The sequence below is a fragment of the Oreochromis niloticus genome, linkage group LG14 (genome assembly GCF_001858045.2).
Source record: "Oreochromis niloticus isolate F11D_XX linkage group LG14, O_niloticus_UMD_NMBU, whole genome shotgun sequence".
NCBI classification, from domain to species: Eukaryota; Metazoa; Chordata; class Actinopteri; order Cichliformes; family Cichlidae; genus Oreochromis; species Oreochromis niloticus.
This window is the reverse complement of record NC_031979.2, coordinates 33,978,685-33,996,768: the sequence shown is the minus strand read 5'-3', so window position 1 is coordinate 33,996,768 and position 18,084 is coordinate 33,978,685. Positions and strand designations below refer to the sequence as shown.

The window sequence follows — 18,084 nt, the reverse complement described above, 5'->3', positions numbered from 1 at the left end:
TGGATTTAAACCATGAATTTCTTGACTTTTCGAAAACTCTTGAATATTTGTTCTTAAGACCGCAAAGTGGATTTGGGATTGTGGATAAGGATGGAGAGAGAAAGCCATGTTCGTCTTTACACCCGTAAATGAGGCGTACTCAGCTGCTCACACACACAGGCGGTGAGAAGGTGCCAAGAGCCAGCATCCATCCATCTGCTGAGTTCAGCCCTTTGCAGTACAGCCAAATTATAGAGCTACAGATAATGTTCCCCACACACTGAAGAATCCAATTATATGCATTTGCTAATGTAAATCTAATGCAATGAACTTGCAAGTCCTATTTCTTTCCGAATGGTAGAAATATTAATCCATTTAAAACATGCTGCATCCTTGAACCCTGTTTGATTTGAATGCAGAAGAACACGCTCTGTGCTTGTTTTAATGTAAACACTATCTATAGAAATATGAGATATTTCATTTTTTCACTTCAGTGTATTGTCAGAGGCTGATTATAGGAAAGTGTGAGGTGGTGATTTTCCAGGGATCTGACTGGACCAGAGTTTTGTTTTTTTTTTTGGTTTTTTTTGCAGGGCAACATGACAGTAACAGAAACTGATAATGTAATCTGTGGATGCTGTTGCCAAGCTGGAAAAAGGAGAGTTCTGGGCTCTGGAGGAGAATTTTACAGAAGCTTGACAGACAAGGCTTCAAATATGTCACAGATGTGAAAATTTCTGGCCAAATGCTTTTAAATAACAAATGGTAAATGGCCTGTATTTATATAGTGCTTTAACAGTCCCTAAGGACCCCAAAGCGCTTTACATATCCAGTCATCCACCCATTCACACACACACTCACACACTGGTGATGGCAAGCTACATTGTAGCCACAGCCACCCTGGGGCGCACTGACAAACAAAAGCTTACAGTTGATTAAGACACCTGGCACGACCTCTATAGTGCAAGATCATACACACTCGCAATAGTGAAAGGTTTATACGCAAACAGCTGTGCACGTATGGCGTTCCCAGCTGTTCCCTACACACTGTAGGGCTGTGCTGCACTGTCTGCAAAATCAAAACAAAAAACCCCCACTCATCCATTAGTCATATATCCAAATCTGTCTCAGTATTTTCACGATATCATGTCTGCTTAAAAATATACATTTTCTGAATCAGAAAATTAAAATACTTGTCCTAAATAGGATGTTCAGAAAAAAGGCTTACCATCAAAACATGCATCTAATTAGAATAAAGGGAATAAAGAAAGAATTGAAATTACAGACCTTTAAAATAAAATGTTTTTTTCTAAAGTAAATTACAGTTACAGAACACAAATGGAAAAAAGACTGAAACTAATAAAGGTCAGAGTGTGAGCAAAAAGGCAGTTCTCTTGTTAAATAAGGAGCGATTAGGTGTAATCAGGATGACCGGGAGTGATAAAGGAAGAACAAACAAACAAGAGCCGTAGAGTGACAACGAAATCAAAGGTAAGGGAAGTGAGATAGAGGGGGAAGAAGAAAAAGCAAAGAAAGACTGAGTTCCAGTCCAGACCCTACACACTATCACACTGATTGTTAATTAAGTGCTGATCCAACTAGTATTAAATGGAAACAGACTCCTCCACAACTGAGTCTCCACAGTTATATCCTGAACAAACAAACTTGTGATGGTGCACATTTGTTTTATGTTAAATATGGATTAAACTCCACAAACTTACAGGTCTGATTTCTGTGTAATTATTTCAGGGTAGATAAAATCATATGGTTTTTGTGTTTGCACATGACTTTATAGACGTTTTTGATTAGTGCTTCAATTGTTTTTTGTATTTGTTAATATAAATGCTAATGATGAGGAAACCAAAAAGAAGAAAAGAAGGATTAGAAGTGGAAGCATTTCGTAAATGTTGGATTTATTGTCTGACTGACACTGTAAATAACTAGCTGTGTTTTCAAGCAAGTTCAGGCCCTGATCTTAAAACATCAGTCTGACAGCAGTATATAAATTACTGCAGATGCTATTTGTAAGTTCCACTGGAGAAAAGCGACGGCATCCAGAAGCTGGTTGCTGTATTTCTACCTTGCTCCTTATTAAGAGACCCTTCAGCAGTCGTCATTGTGACACACAGGCACACTTATTGCGGTGTGGGAAGGTACAGTTTGGAAGTGGGCTGTAAAGTAAAAAGAATAGAAATCTTCACTAACACTAAGTATGCAACCTGTAAGGCAATTCAGTTTAGTCAATTATTTATGCCCTCCTCTGCTCAACACCCAGGTCTAACATGCACACATTCTCTTCCCTGTTAAAACGAATACTCGGCGTCTTTATCGATCTCTGCAGCCTATCTGTTTCCGTTAAAAGGCCCAAAGCCTTCAGGAGAAATTTATGTCTCCATTACCACTGCGTCACCAAGCCATCAAAGGGCAGAAGATTAATTGAGCAAAAAAAGAAAACATAACACGTGCCACGAGGGTAACAACAGGCGTGAAAATGAAATGAAAAATGAACCAATCATGTAGTGTTCTGAAGTTACATAAACATTGGCCACATGAGCTACTGATGAAAATGACTTGCAGTGAGACTCTTATGGGCCCAAAAAGAAAGAATTACTTCTGTCTTGAGGTCTGTAACCTCTACGCTCCAGTGAACATTTCATTATAGCCCCACGACCAACACATGGTAGATTAAAAAACAAACAAAAAGACTTCATCCTAAGAATTTTTACAGCTTTTTCAGATACAAACAGTAATATGTGATTGAACAGTTGCAGATAAATGTACATATTAGGCACTTAAAGTCTGCGAATCCTGGCGTGATACTTGGATCAGGACAGCAGACTTCAGACAGTTTATTTCACAGACAGTTTGAGGAAAATAAGGAAAGAAGGGAAAATGCCTAAGGCCACTTAGAAAGCTATCAATAGCCAATTACTGTTAGTATGATTAATCAAGGTGAGATTACTCCCATTAACCCCTGTACTGGAGCAGACTACAGGAGCAGCCTGAGGGTCACTGCCCTCATTATTGGCTTTCAGTGGATCTATGTGGTGTGCCTCATGTAATTCATTACCTTTTACTGCAGAAGAATGAACAACAGAGGAGACAGCAGGGAAGAGATAAAAGATATGAGAATGAGCTAAGTACAGCGGGAGACACACAAAGATGAGGAAGAAATGTAAACAACTAAATAAATCGTAAGCACAATTTTACTTAGAGGTGTTGGCATTGAACTGCAGTTCAAAAGCTGAAAGTACAGTTTAAAACATGGTTTAATTAAACCCATGGGGTAGCAGGACCCATGCTAAAGCACAACTGGTGATATATTGTATTTCTCATCTTAAAGTGGTAGAAAAAATCTAATTAAAGCTCGATCCAAACAGAGAAGTTTTCTTATATCGGCTAGTGCAACATGGGCAACTCTAACTTCCATGGAAAATTTCAATTTGAGTTCAGTTTATACAGTTTATAAGGTACTTTGTTATCAGAGGTATAATGTTTGTTGGGAAAACGAAAATTTTGCAGATTGTCACAAAAAAATAATTTTGTTTTTTTAGTCTGTAACATGGAAAAAGTTGGAGAAGCACCAATCTAATAATTCCCCAAAGAAAAATTCAACATCACTGCAGATGCAGGGGAAAGCTGAGAGATCTGTCTACCCACCTGCTTATTTGTGTTGCAGAAATTAAAATCATCTTCAAAGAAATGTCACATAAGGTGTTCTTTTTCAGTATGTCAAGGACTGCATCACCAAGCCTCTCCTTAAAAGTCAAGGGGAAATGCAGTATTGTGAATTTGGCTTGTAAAAATGCCCGAACTCTGACGATCTTGTGTAAATAAATAAATAAAGAAGGTTTTATGAATGGGGTGCAAATCTTTTGAAGTTCTATGAATCCATATTCACTCTTCATCCTTTCTGTCTGCAGGCCTGATGGGACTTTGAAGTGCAGCTCGGAGGATAAAAGTACAGCACACCGAACAGCGCTGTGAAATGATGAATAGTGGGAAACAGACCTATGTCTTTTTGATTACATTTAGCTGACAAATGATTTTCTCCATATATATCTAAATAGGGCTTTACGCTGTGATTACTTGGTAGATAAAAATGAATAAGATCGCCTCAAGTAAATCAGTGTCAGTGTAATGTAGTCAAAGAAATTTATTCTGATTGGCAGGCACATCATTAAAATTCTGGACACTCAATAACACAAACGCTCCTCCACGGTGTGTGTGTGTGTGTGCACATGCAACTTTGTGCACATTTTAGGTCAAGCAATTGTGCAGAAAATACAGTGATGTGGTGCTGACACTTCTCAGAGCTGCTTCGTGGAAGAGAAAGAGCTGTAATGAAGTGAATCACTGAAGGAGCCAAGCTGACTCACACGTAATTAAAGCTACATGGAACATAAGGAGGGTGAGTTAGGATGAAGAAAAAGGAACAAAAATGTCATAGTGTACACAAAAAAAAAAAAACCACGAGGCTCCAAATGATGAAGGGAGCAGGCAGAGGCAGGAATCAAATTAAGAGTTGAAGCAGGAGGCCTGAGGGTGCTTGCCGCCGCTTTTCCACGAGCAGCAAAAACTTCAAACAGCGGCGTTCTTGTTTCAGAGCTAAGAGAATAAAAGTTATCAGCCTGACTCAACAGTACAGTAGCAATATAGTGTTCATCACAAACAGCGTGGATGTAGATACAGTAAGTTTAAGGCTTTAAAGTTTTACTACGATTACATGTCGTACTGAGCACTATATGCAGCGTATTCAATGTTATATATTTCTGTTTACCAACAAACAAAGTCATAATCCTCCTACTGCAACCTGTCACTTTATAATCAATAGCAACATGAGGTGAGGTGTCTCGAGAAAAGTGTCAGTGTTCCCAAAGATTACGTAAAAAGAAAAATGAAAACAGCCAACAACCAATAAAACCAACTTGCCAACTACAGATGGATGTAGCCCCTCTGACATGATGCATTCTGTTGTCCTTAGGAGACTGATGTGACAATATTTAGAAATGAAGATGGGGTGGTTGGTTAATAAGCTGCATCCAAAGACCGTATAACTGGATCACACAGACACTAATACCTGCTAATAAGAGCAGATATTAGCACTGCTAATAAGTGCCAAGTAGCAGACTAAAATAACACAAACCAAAATTGGAACACTGATGTGTATCTTACAGCCCAAACAAGAAGTCAGCAAATTATCAGGTAATTAAAAAACACTCTAAAAGGCACCAACAGCCTGAATGCATACACTTATTTTTAATGTGTGGCTTTTATTACTTGTATACTTTTATACTTAATTAATCTGTGGCTTGCTTCCACAGCATGTCTTTTCTCCCATCTTCTGTCTCTCTCCCCAACCAGTGTCGGCAGATGGCCCCGCCCCTCCCTGAGCCTGGTTCTGCTCGAGGTTTCTTCCTGTTAAAAGGGAGTTTTTCTTTCCCACTGTTGCCAAACTGCTTGCTCATAGGGGTCATATGATTGTTGGGTTTTTCTCTGTAGGTATTATTGTAGGATCTACTTTACAATATAAAGCGCCTTGAGGCGACTGTTGTTGGGATTTGTTGATAAATAAAATTGAATTGAAATTGAATTATTCAAACTGTGAAGCACTTTGTAATTTTGTGTTTTGGTGCGATTTGAATAAAGTTATTTTTATTATTATTTTTACTATTATTATTCAGGAAGTGGAGCCACTGTGATTGGCTACAGCAACCTATGATGGCGTACCTGTCGATCACAATGGCCACGCCCAAAGCTTTAAGGCTCAACTGAATAAAAATGGTCACAATAAGGGAAATTTCCCCTGGACAAAAAAACCATTTAGGCTCTAAAGATGCCATTTTTATGGTTGAAGTTGTTCTTTGTAACATTGAAGGCTTTGAGTCATTCTTAGAGCTACAATGAAGAACTACAGTTTTTGGTACTACAACACTGGCTTCATTTTTCAGCTCCAGAGATTACTGCTTGCTCTCATTCAAAGTCAGCACTTAAAACTCAGGTGGAGGTCATCGTGAAAATACATTTCTGTCTCACAGAGACACTGACGGCCTCAAAGGAAAAGATTCTGGCCAGGGATCAAAAATAATGCCCTTCTTGATGCATGATAGCACTTTAAGGCTTGGTGTGACAGAGACAAATTGAGTCATTTTCACTTTGATAATCCTCCATAATTCACCTCCCAACCTCTGTGCTTCAATGTGAGGAGGATCACATTAGAGGGACAACACTTAAAGTAGATCAGACTGCTGGAAGGAGGATGATTAGGCATATGGAACGACACGGAGAACATGTGCATGCGTGTGCACACGTGTGGGTGTTGATTAGCTGTCTGTAACGCTGTGTCTCTGTGCCACCTTCATTGCTATTCAAGGCCATGCCTGGCGAGGGAAAGTGATTTTTCTCTCGTCTCAGCCTTCCTAGCTGGTAAGTGAACGCCCTTAGAGTGTGTTTACATCCTGCACGTTGGCCTTGAATCTATCAAACGCCCAGCAGCTGCTTGTTAGAGAAGTGCTGGCTCTTCTCATACTACCTGCCTGGAGCAGGACATCTGACAGTCAGCAGTTCTTCATCAGCAGACTTCTTCATTTAAATTTCAGTAATTCAGCAAGGCAATCTGAGAAACTTTGAATTATCACTAATCATTGCAATGAATGAGAAAGAAAAAGAAATTATTGAGGACATTTAATCAAATGTATCTATTTGGCAAATTCAAACGCTGATCCTGAATCAGTTCAAGCCAGCTGCATTACTAAGGTATGGATATCATTGTAGGCTCTACTTGCATGGGTACAGGAAGTCGAGCTAAAGACAATACAGCAGCAGTTTATGTTAAACATTCCACTTCAACAACAAAACAACAGACATGTGTAAGCAGTGTATGACCAGATAAATAACAGAGAAAATAAATGTCACGTGGATGGATGCTTTGCTGTGAGTGGTTGTTGTGTTGTTAGCACTATCTGACAGACACTTACACAACAATCTGAGGCAGGAGAAAAGCCTCAAAAAACATTCATACAAACCATTCCCTTTTGGTGGGTACCTGCAGAAATCTTTCAAAGGCTCAGATGTTTTTGGATATTATTTTTACTAACAAATCAGCAGCAAATCAGCTTGTTGAAACATTCAACAAGCCCATTTGTCCATAACTGACCCATTTAGCAGATGCAGAGCATTATCAGAGAGTAAAACAGGCAGATTAGAGCACCAGCAGAGCCAGATCCATGATTTAGCCAGTCTCAAAAACAAGATTTTGATTAAATTACGATGCCACTTTGCTGAAAACTGCAACCATTTTCTTTTATTGCAAAAGCTAGATGGAAAAACAAAACAAAGGGGAACTGAATAAAAAACATAAAACCACTAATACTGTTAAAAATATATTTTAATATACAATAGGAATATTCGATTCAATAAAAGTTTGTAATAAGAATTTGACCGTCCCAATTGATAAATGAAATTGACCTGGACATCACATTTGGAATAAGCCTATTATATGATATTGCATTTGATCTTTACATACACCACAGAGACAACCATAGCACAGAAACTATTACAGCGCTCATGGCAGACTTTCACTTCCAGGGTAACTCTGCAGGGGCCAACACAAATATTAACCTAATCTAAAATGTCTCAAGAAAAATCATTGTGACATGCATATTATTCATCACAGATGATTTTTCTAAAGTCATTATAAATCCAAGATTGTGCCCTGGCGGCAAGGGGAGAAAAAAGAAAGATGATTAATGGATCTGATTTAAGGCGAAAATCTACATTTACAAGCCAGACAGGCCACATGTCTAAATGTCCGGAGCTGGATTCTTCACCGTGACTTTAACATGACTGGTCGACTTACATTAAAAAGCACTTTTGATAATGCGTTATGGAACGTGCCAACTGTAACATTTTGCATTGTAATAACAAACGATTATTTGGTCACGTGTCACAAAATGCCAGAGGCAGATACTGCTGAGAAAGAAGAAATGCTTTCGCACTATTGAGAAACAGATTATATTTCAGAACCCAGCATCCTTTTCAAACTGCTCTTTCAAACTCACTCATATCCAGAAAGAAGGAACAGCAGTGCATAGCAGCTTACAGTGGTTAACTTGTGGTAGTTTAAAAGTATTTTTTAGGGTCTGAAAAATCACCAGGTACAACTTTTTTGGCCAACAGTGCCAACATGTAGACAATACTTTACAGTCCAGGCTGCGGGTTTTTTTCTGATCAACATGCGACCTAAAAAAAGCAACGTCCTCTCACGCTTCAGTTCATATCAAGGAGTCCTCATGACCTGGAGGTGAATACCTGTTCGTTAGACTGACTGCTCCTCACACCTCTCTGCTGTGCACTGCTTCCTCCTGACATTTGCTCTCAAACCATGCTACACCTCAGAGAAACCAACACTAAAGTCTCTTCATCAAAAATAACTTTCAGGGAAGATTAGCTGAAATTTTTGCAGGATGTAATATTTTATCGCAGGGTTAAAGCACCCAGAGGCACTCTGACACATATTGGTTTAAAATAAACAAAAAAAAGACCCAAATCAGGGTCTGCTATATTTAGCATTACCACATAATAAAACTAGTTTTTAAGTGTATCACCTCCCCCGTCTTTAAAAGTAGAAAAAAAATATGGACAAATAAAACTTAAAGATTTATTCTATAGAAATAACATTGTGATTACATTAACACTTGTATTCAAATTAGGCACTACAAGTAAGTTCTGTGGAGTTACATTGTATACAAATATAACTTTAACACATGGTCAGTTATTATCAACCAAATAACAAGAACAACACACTTCTGTTTCTTTACTGGACTAAATGACTTTGTCTCTAGGCTTAAAGGAAACAACCCATAATAAATCAAAGTGATAAGGAAAAAAACATTATCTTTATTACGTTTAAGAAAAAAATAACAGAAATCATCATAAATGAAAGAAAGAAACAAATTACATGCCAGAAAGCCAAACAATAACAGCCAAACTTTGTTGGTGTATTTTTTTTCTTATTTAAAGTGGGTGTGCAGCACATGGGATAATTATAGGGTAAATAGCTCTAAAATAAGAAAACCCCTGGTGTTCTGTCAAAGAGTTACAGGAAACTTGGTCACTCATTTCTCCTGGCTGCCAGTTTTACTTCTGAGAAAGGCTATTGGTATAGTTATTATTTATCAACAGTGGTCCTCTGATTTTTTTTTCCGTTTATGAGAAAAAACCCCAAACAAAAACCAAAAAACCCAAAAAAAAAAAAAACCAAACAAACCCAAAACAAGTATGTACACAATATGATACAGAAAGCTGATTGACTGGGGAACAAGTGAGCTAGCACTGTACTTATTTCTTAGATAAGGATGTAAAAATACATTCTAGAGTGTCACAGTGAAAAAAAACAACTTAAAATCCCTGATCATCTTCCTCATGTTCAGTTTATTTCGCTTTATGAGCCAAAAATGTGCAAAAATATGGAAAGCTAAAACAATTTTGTCCCCACAAGTACAGAATGGAGGTTTTGGTCCTCGAAGCTGTTTAAACAAATACACACACACACACACACACACACACACACACACACACACACACACACATTAAGTAAAGTTACATTCAGAGGACAGGTTTCCAGGATGAGCACCTTAAAAGCCACTGTTTGAAAAACAAAATGTCATGCTGATGGGACGGTCTATTATGGTGGGTGTGATTGTTGACCAAGTGTAAAATGTTGGTCTTAAAAAGAAACCTGAATATAATGTTTGTTGTTGCTGTTCACATACAGCTTATTCAGCAATACCAAAGCTTTTTTTGTTTTGTTTATTAATGCTGTTAGGTCTGAGAACCATGAAAGTGTCTGCCAAGTTTTCCCCAACAAGAACTGCTTACATGGCTTGAAAAACCGCAAACATTATCATAAGCTTCCTTGGATTTAGTACCAGTGCAGGGTGTTATTTTGTTGCACATGGGCTAAGAAAATAACGCTTTACTCGTCATTTGGGAGCACGGTCTAAAGGCCAAATGATGAACCCTTCACACATCTGCTTTTTTTACCCTTGTGGTTTGCAACTTACAGAAACCAAACTTTACAATTTTATACGCTAATGCAACAGTACCTTAAAATAAAATGCACACAAACACCAATTTATGTATTTTGTACATTCCAAAATTTCTTACTCATAAAGCTTTATCCAATTCATATCAACATGTACACCCAAGTTACAATTATGAACTGAATTGAAAGGAAACCAGAACACCTGAAGAAAACCCCCAAAGTAAAAAGACCTTCTTGCTGTTAGGGAACAGTGCTATCCACTGCAACTCCGTGCCACTGACATCCAAGACTGAGAGAGTATCTATGGTCTATTGAATGAAACTTATTAAATGCTTTTTGTTTAAGAGAATATAAGTTTCAAAACATATGGGTATAGTTAATATTGTAGCCATTTTATTTTGCTCTTTTCTGACTACAAACTCTCTATTTATAGTTAACCTTAAAACCTTAGAGAAATGGTGCAAATAAGTAAGTTTTATTGTACCTTTAAAGGTACACACTATTACCTTGAAGTTCACTAATTAAATCGTGATAAATCTCAAGCGCACAAAGAGGAAACACACTGCGTTTGACCAGGTCTGACCTCTGACTCGTTGTCTTCACAACTTATGACGGCACTTATATGATCTCCATTTCTACTATTCTTTCTCAAAGCCATGGTACTGTACTTTGGGTTCTTGGCATAAATTACCATCTCAATGATGAGTCACCATCCTACACAGGGATTAATTAGCACAATGCAAGGTACACTGACCTGCAATTAAAAGTGCAGGGGAGCTTTGATCTTATATAAAAAGTATTCCAAACATCTTAATTCCTTCAACTGAAAATGACTGAAGTGCTTGCACATGAAAAATGAAAATTTAAAATAATGTCGATCTCTATCAAGCAGGCATTGAAAAACGATTTTATGAATGTTCTTTGTTTTGTTTACTATTCGTTCGTCTTGTTAATCAGTTGATGATGATTAAAAAAAACAACTTTAATGTTTGCAGTTGTTAAAATACAAGCTCATAATTATCCAATGGGATAATTAGATACATTAACAAACTGTTCAGGAGCAGATACGGGTGAGTAGGAAAGTGAGTGTGTGACAGTGAGTGAATCATTATCCCATCACCCCAGCTGGTGAGGATGTGACACTTTGCTTGATATCGCTGGAATGAGAAAATCTCTCTTCCAAGTCAAGAACAGAGCTACTCTCAGGGTTCAAAAGGACTGAACCACAACAAAATATAAGGTTCATTTGAGTGCAGGGTGTGCTTGTGTCACACTCCTGCTGAATGAATCCCGCTCTGCTCTGATGGACGAGCACAGAAAACAAATGCTGGCAAAGAAGGAAAGTCTACTCCGTGAAATGCTTTGATAACTGAATTTTTTTAAGCGTTGCACAAAATTCCTACAGCAAAATATTATCAGTATTGTGCACGTTGTTTCCTTGTCACGATTATTGAATATATTGCTTCCATCAAAGCAAATTATTAAGATGTGCTAAATCAATGTAAAGTTCAAGATTTGAAGGATGTTAATTCTAATAATTACAAGCATAATTATCAAAAGTTATGCAACGCATGTCTGGGAAAGGTTCTGGGAAACATATACTAAGCATCTACTATACAGCCAGAGACTGCTTTTTGTAAAGGCAGAACAAACTTCTTGACTCATCAGATCCAGTCCATGGGACTACATACTATATTCTAAAGATTTTAAAGATTTCTTTACACCTGGACTTACACTCACCGGCCTCTTTGTTATGTACTTCTCTTCAACGGCTCTTAACTCTCTGCAAATGTCTAATCAGCCAATCACAGGATAGCAACTCAATTTATTTAGGCATGTAGACATGGTCAGTGCAAGAACATAAACGGAACATCAGAATGGTAAGAAAAAGAGATTTAAGTAACTTTTAAGCATAACATCCTTGTTGTTGACAGACAGGCTGGTCTGATTAAGTCAGAAACTCCTGATCTGTTGGGATTTTCCTGCACAACCATGTGCAGAGTTTACAGTGGATGGCCTGAGGTAAAGGAATTATCCAGACAGTGGCAGTTCTCTGGGTGAAAATGCTTCGAGCTGATAGGAAGGCAACAGCAACTCAAATAACCATTCATTACAATCACAGTATGTCTCTGAACACACAACATGTCGAACCCTCAAGCAGATGGGCTTGAACGTTCTCTGGTCTGATGGGTCACGAGCTATTCTGCAACAGTAAGAGGATAGCCTCAGAATTTGGTATGAACAACATGAATGCATGGCTCCATCCTGTCTATTATTAGTGGTTCATCCTGCAGATAATGGTCTACTGGTGTGGGGGGTATTTTCTTGGCACTTTAGGCCCCTTGGTATCATGTGAGCATCGTTTAAATGGTGAAACCTAACTATCCCTTTGTGACCACGGTGTACCAATCTGATGACTGCTTCTAGCAAGCTAGCGGACCATGTCACAAAGCTCGAATCACCTCCTACTGGTTTCTTCTGCATGAGCTCCCTGTACTTAGATGACCTCTACAGATCTCCATTCAACAGAGCTTTGAGATATCCGCCTCATGGATATAAAACTGACAAATCTGCAGCTGAGAGTCTATATCATCTAAATTATTCTTAACTGTTATATATTCAATGGTTTTAAAAGCTACAGAAAATGTAAAATCTTTTACTTCATGATGAGAATTATGCATATCATTATTGAAGCCCAACTGCACATACAGTATACCGTTTCCTAATGTCGTGGAGTATTATATTTACTTTGCTGTTTCCTGAACCATGCTTGTGCCAGTTTCTCTAAGTTACCATTATGGGGAAAAGAAAAATTACAAATCAGCTGACTGACTTACTATATCATTTATTTTTTTATTATTACTTCTTTTTTAATTTTTGCTCTTCTCTCTTGACTTCCCTCTCATTTCAGTTTTTGTAGACCTTAACCATCTTCCCTCAGTCTGGTTCTGCCAGAGTTTACATCTCTCTAAAATGTTTTTTTTTTTTGGCTCTGTTGCCAAGTGCTTCTTCAAAAGGAATGTCTGGGTTGTGCTGTATAATATTTTAAGATCTTTACCTTACATTTTTAAATGTCCTAAGATATCCATTGTTGTGATTTGGCAACAGATGAAGGTTGGCAGCAAAGTGGAATGGTTAGCAATGTCATTTTATACCATGGGTTTGTACCTCTTGGTCTGCTGTGTAGAGTTTGCATGTTCTCACGTGTCTGAAAACATATTAGGTTGATTCTAAATTAGCTGTTGGTGTGAACAGCTGTCATTGTCTTTGTATTACACATGTTCAGGCTGTACCCTGCTCGTCGCCCAGCTAGGACCGACTGCAACATCCTGCAATTCTAGTTAGGTAAGAAAAAAAAAAATGGATGGAATTCAACTAAAAAGCTTATTATGGCTAAAAACTTTGCATTCACTGACAATTTGCACATTACACCCCATGCAAATCCTAGCTAGCATTAATCTGGAACTAAAGATTACAGTTTATATCTGACATCAACTCTCCTTAGCATTTGTTTGGTCTCCAACAACTTCTGAGGAAATATGGTTGGGCTGAAATGACAGATGTTTTATTTTCTTCATCAGCCTTTAAATTACTGCACTAAAAAACCGACAAACACTCACAATGTGCTCTTGGTTCATCTCTACCACATCTTTCCCATTTCACATAGTCATTATGTTTCTTTCCTGTTAATGGCACTGAATTGTGCATCTTCAGTGAGTAAAACTATAATGCATTAAGCATCATTATCAGCGTTTCTGCTCTCTCCCTCTTTCTATTTTTTTTTTATTTTTACTGAATGTGATATATTTTTTTATCTTGTTGTTTATGACCACAAAAGAATTTCATTTTTCTAAGCATGTAAGAGCTGTTGATTGGAAGTGCTGATTCTGAATCTTAATGAGTGGGACATAATGAGCCAGCAGCATGAGCTGCTTCAGCTGATGGTTTATTCAGTGTCTGCTGAACTGCTGGGTAGGCTTTTGAGCTGATAGTGTTATTTTTCTCCATGTATACTTGCATCGCTAAGATCATTTCCATTTTTCAATTGTCCCACCAAACACAAAACACTGCATGTTCCTGTCTGCAGAGCGGATGCAACATTTTTTGAGATATTTCGTAAAAATCTCTTTAAATACCCTCCTACTAAGATGCAAGGTAAAAAATTAAACATCTACTCCAATATTGTAATAATTAGGGAAAAAACACTTATGTATTCAAAGAGGAATACTGAAACAAATTCTTTGAGTAACGCTCAGTTATACACTATTAACAATAAAATAAACTGGGCACAAAATTGTAATGTCTCAAGCAAGTAATCATCTGTGAGGTGAGTGAAGAAATAATTATGATAAAAGATGGTCTGCAGTGCATTTTTCCTCTGAATGTGCTCCACACATTTGATGAGGTGTTTGATTTCTGCTTCTGGGCAGTCATCTTGACTTGAAATGTGGGTTTATTAGTGCAGGAGTAACAAACTGTAAACCACAACCAGTTTTACTTGAGGGGTTGAAAAAAACAAAACAAAACAAAACAAAACAAAAAACTGTTTCAACCAACCGCTCTCCTTTACAAGCCAAGGTCACTGCACCGGCCAAATGTGGCTGGCAGTACATTTGCCGTCCTGCACTCATACCTCTAAAGACTTGTGTCCTCACGGTGTAAACCACAAGCTCGTTCCTCTGAGAAAAAGCCTGGGTCAAGCTGATGATTACATCAGGGGGGCAGGCTTGCCAAGTGTTACTATCAGTGCCAAATGCTCTGCTCTTTCTCTCACACATGCTAGATTTGTCTACATGCCCATTCAGGCTCTGTCCTCCATCCTATTGTGTGTGTGTGTGTGTGTGTGTGTGTGTGTGTGTGTGTGTGTGTGTGTGTGTGTGTGTGTTAAACACTCTAGCTCACTCAAAGCAAAACTATTTTACGCAGACATTTTTTTACTACTGTTCTCAGATTTTGAAAGCCCTTTATGCTGTGAGTCGGTCACAATATAACTCAACGGAGATCAGTTTATATAAAAATTGTATTTTGGACTGCCCTTCAAAAAAGGATTGAAACAATCTGGAAATGGAGTTAAACTCAGAAGACTGTATTTCACTGCAGAATCCATTAGTACACAGAAGACACGTCACACTTTAGCTGCTCCAGGATGTCGTCACTTTAACACAAATATTCTTTTTCAGGAACATAAAATCTAAAATATATTCACAGAGTTGATTGTGTAAGAGCAAAACTAATTAAAACTCTGCACAGCTTCATTAAAGATGTAGAATATATGAGCTCTATTTTGCTTTCATAGTGCAGTTAACTTAATTAGTGTAATTAGGTTAATTTGGCATTGGTGTTTTGTTATTTTTTTCATTCTTTAATACTAAAATTAAAATGTACCTTTTCAGCTGGTCATCATCTGTACCGTAATGACGCAGTAACCAATCATGTAATGTACTTCCACTGATGTGACTGCTAAATATTTCACATCTAATGAGAGATCTAAAGACAAACTCGACCACACTTTTTAAGAACAGTAGACAGAGGACAGCATTCCTGGACCAACATGCAGCTTTTTTTACAAAGAGATTTAAAAATCCTGCTCCTTGGTTTGCAGTTAAAACAAAGACGTAGAAGAATGATGCTGCATTTATATTTCAGCTCAGACATTAGGCATCTGTCTCTTCATCACATCATATCCTATTCAGTTCATTTCATGACTCAGAAGTGGTAACGAAACAGATGTGTGACAGAGAATAAAGGTAAAAGAGAATCAAGATTTACCTGCCAGAAGATGGTATCGATTGTGCTGCCCAGAAAGCCTTCTCTTGTTTCAGATGAGAGGAGCTTGGGACCAAGAATCGTCATGAACTCTTCAAAATCAACCTGTCCATCCCCTGATTGTGAAACAGAGGACAGATTGTTGATCAATGACGACGCACTCATGGCATTTGTCATCTAATAAACATCTAAAATTCTTCCCACTAATGAAATCCATTGTCCTTAGTTGTTTTCTATCCTATAATGTGATTTATTTTTCCTCTGTGAGCTGCAGATGCACAAAGGAAAGCAGTTATTAGTAAGCAGGAACCTGTGGAGCTGAAAAATTAAGTGCAGTTCCTCTAATGGCCACTTGTGGCAGAAATAGAATAGAATAGAATAGAATAGAATAGAATAGAATAGAATAGAATAGAATTTTCCCTTGTCCCACAAGGGGAAATTTGGGTGTAACAGCAGCAAGAAAGACACAAATACAGACAGTACACAAGACACAGAACAGAAACATACACAATTTTTACATATTTACATCAAGGACAAATAAACATATTTACAGCCTGGTTAAAAAAAAAAAAAAAAAAAAAAAGTTTTGGTCTATATAGCAACTTCCTTTTTAATTAAAAAGTATATGGAGGGTGGAGTTTTTACAGTTTAAATACAAAGTTACAAATTAACTTTGTATGTGGCCAGTTTGATTGACCTCTTGGAAAAAAGTAATTGTATAGACATGCTTGAGGCCTCTGGGGATTCAAAAGGTTTCTACAATGTGTGGGAGAAAGTGTTGTTCCACCATAAAGAGAATTCTGGATGCTGTGCTGTCTTCGCCCTATATTATTTGAGCCAGCATGCTTCAAATAACACAGTTCAATATGACATTTACTATTGAGATGAGACATAAAAAAACCCCTGAGTTCTGACTAGATCTATAATGCAGACTATGGAGCAGATCAAAGTTTGCAGCTACTTTATCACTCAAAACATGGAGTCCTGCAGTGAACATCAATTCCAGCAGCACTGATCTCAGATGCCTGCTGATAGTTGTTATAGCTACTGCCAGAACAAAGCATCAAAACTTTGAAGACAGGAACAATTCAAACAAACAGATCAGGGTTTTATATTGATCCAGCTGAATGCCCTTAAATGTATTGCCCTTTTTCTTTTTGGGTGGAAAGTTTTTCCAATCCCAGCAGGGTTTCATTATCTTCCCCCTTAGAGTTTGCCCGGTTTTATAGTTTCAGTGTTTAAATGACCCAAACCTACACTGACAACAGTTGCTGCACATTATAGGTTATGGGAATTGTGAAAAATGAGATGAGTTGGAAACAAAATCACCCAAGCCCATAGAGAACTGCAGTCTCCGGGTTTCAAATAAATGGGCTCACAGACACACTCTGTTCAATAAGACTGAATTCAAAGGCATGACATAAAATCTAAATAAAGAGAAAGTTGATTTTGAACAACAAAACACGTTGAATTCTTTGTCATCTTTGCTCTTTCAAAACCTAGTTCGTCTTTCTTGCTGTCTTTCTTTCTTGTCACTGGTGTAAACTAATTGCTCTTCTCTCTTCTTCCCACCTGCTCCTCCTTTATGTGCAGATGAGTATCGGGCCTTGTCAGTGGAAAGTTACCGATGCAGGACGCCTCTATCTGCACCTACCACTACCTCCGCTGCTGCTTCAATAGTGGCACCCACTCTGGAGGATGCTTGGCACAGTAACATGTCATTGACTTCTGCCCATACATATTCAGCAGGGCAAATGCAGGGCTACAGGCCAGATGAAGCAACATCAGGATCCGAGGATGTCAAGCTTGGAAGATGGATGGATGACAGTAGAAGTTAAGGTGGTCTGGGTGAAAGGGTTCAAGGTAAGACAGGATGAAGAACAATCATGCATACATTTAGAACAGAGTAGTAAACACAAATATTATGTGAAGTTGTTTAAAGCTCCACTATTTTTTTATACTAGATAAGACTAAAGCATCTCAGGATCGTGGAAATGTGACTTTGTTTAGAAGCTCCTGTGTGATGGTCAAAAAAAAAAAAAAAAAGACACCACCACCAATACCAAAGATGAATCATAATACTCCATATGCCATACTGTAACATGCACCTCCTACACAAGGTGCACTCTGCACTGCAGAGGCTGCAGCCCCCCTGGAGGTCCAGAGTGGAAATCAAGTGGGCAGAAAAAAAAATTAAATGAATGAACGAATGATCATCGAGTTAAATACCTGTTTGCGGCAATCCTAGAATATTTTCTGCTCTAGGGAATATGAAGAAGCTCCTCACAAAGCAT

General features: G+C 38.0%; 1 protein-coding gene across 2 annotated transcripts in view; it reads right to left on the bottom strand.

Annotated features, from left to right (window-relative positions):
• Nucleotides 1–18,084, bottom strand: part of caln1 (calneuron 1) — a 58,454-nt gene that overhangs the window by 18,198 nt on the left and 22,172 nt on the right. For both annotated transcript variants that reach the window (XM_025898371.1, XM_003459439.5), the window contains one exon: nucleotides 15,794–15,906. In XM_025898371.1, coding sequence (XP_025754156.1) covers nucleotides 15,794–15,906 — 113 coding nt within the window. The remainder of the gene's footprint in view (nucleotides 1–15,793; nucleotides 15,907–18,084) is intronic.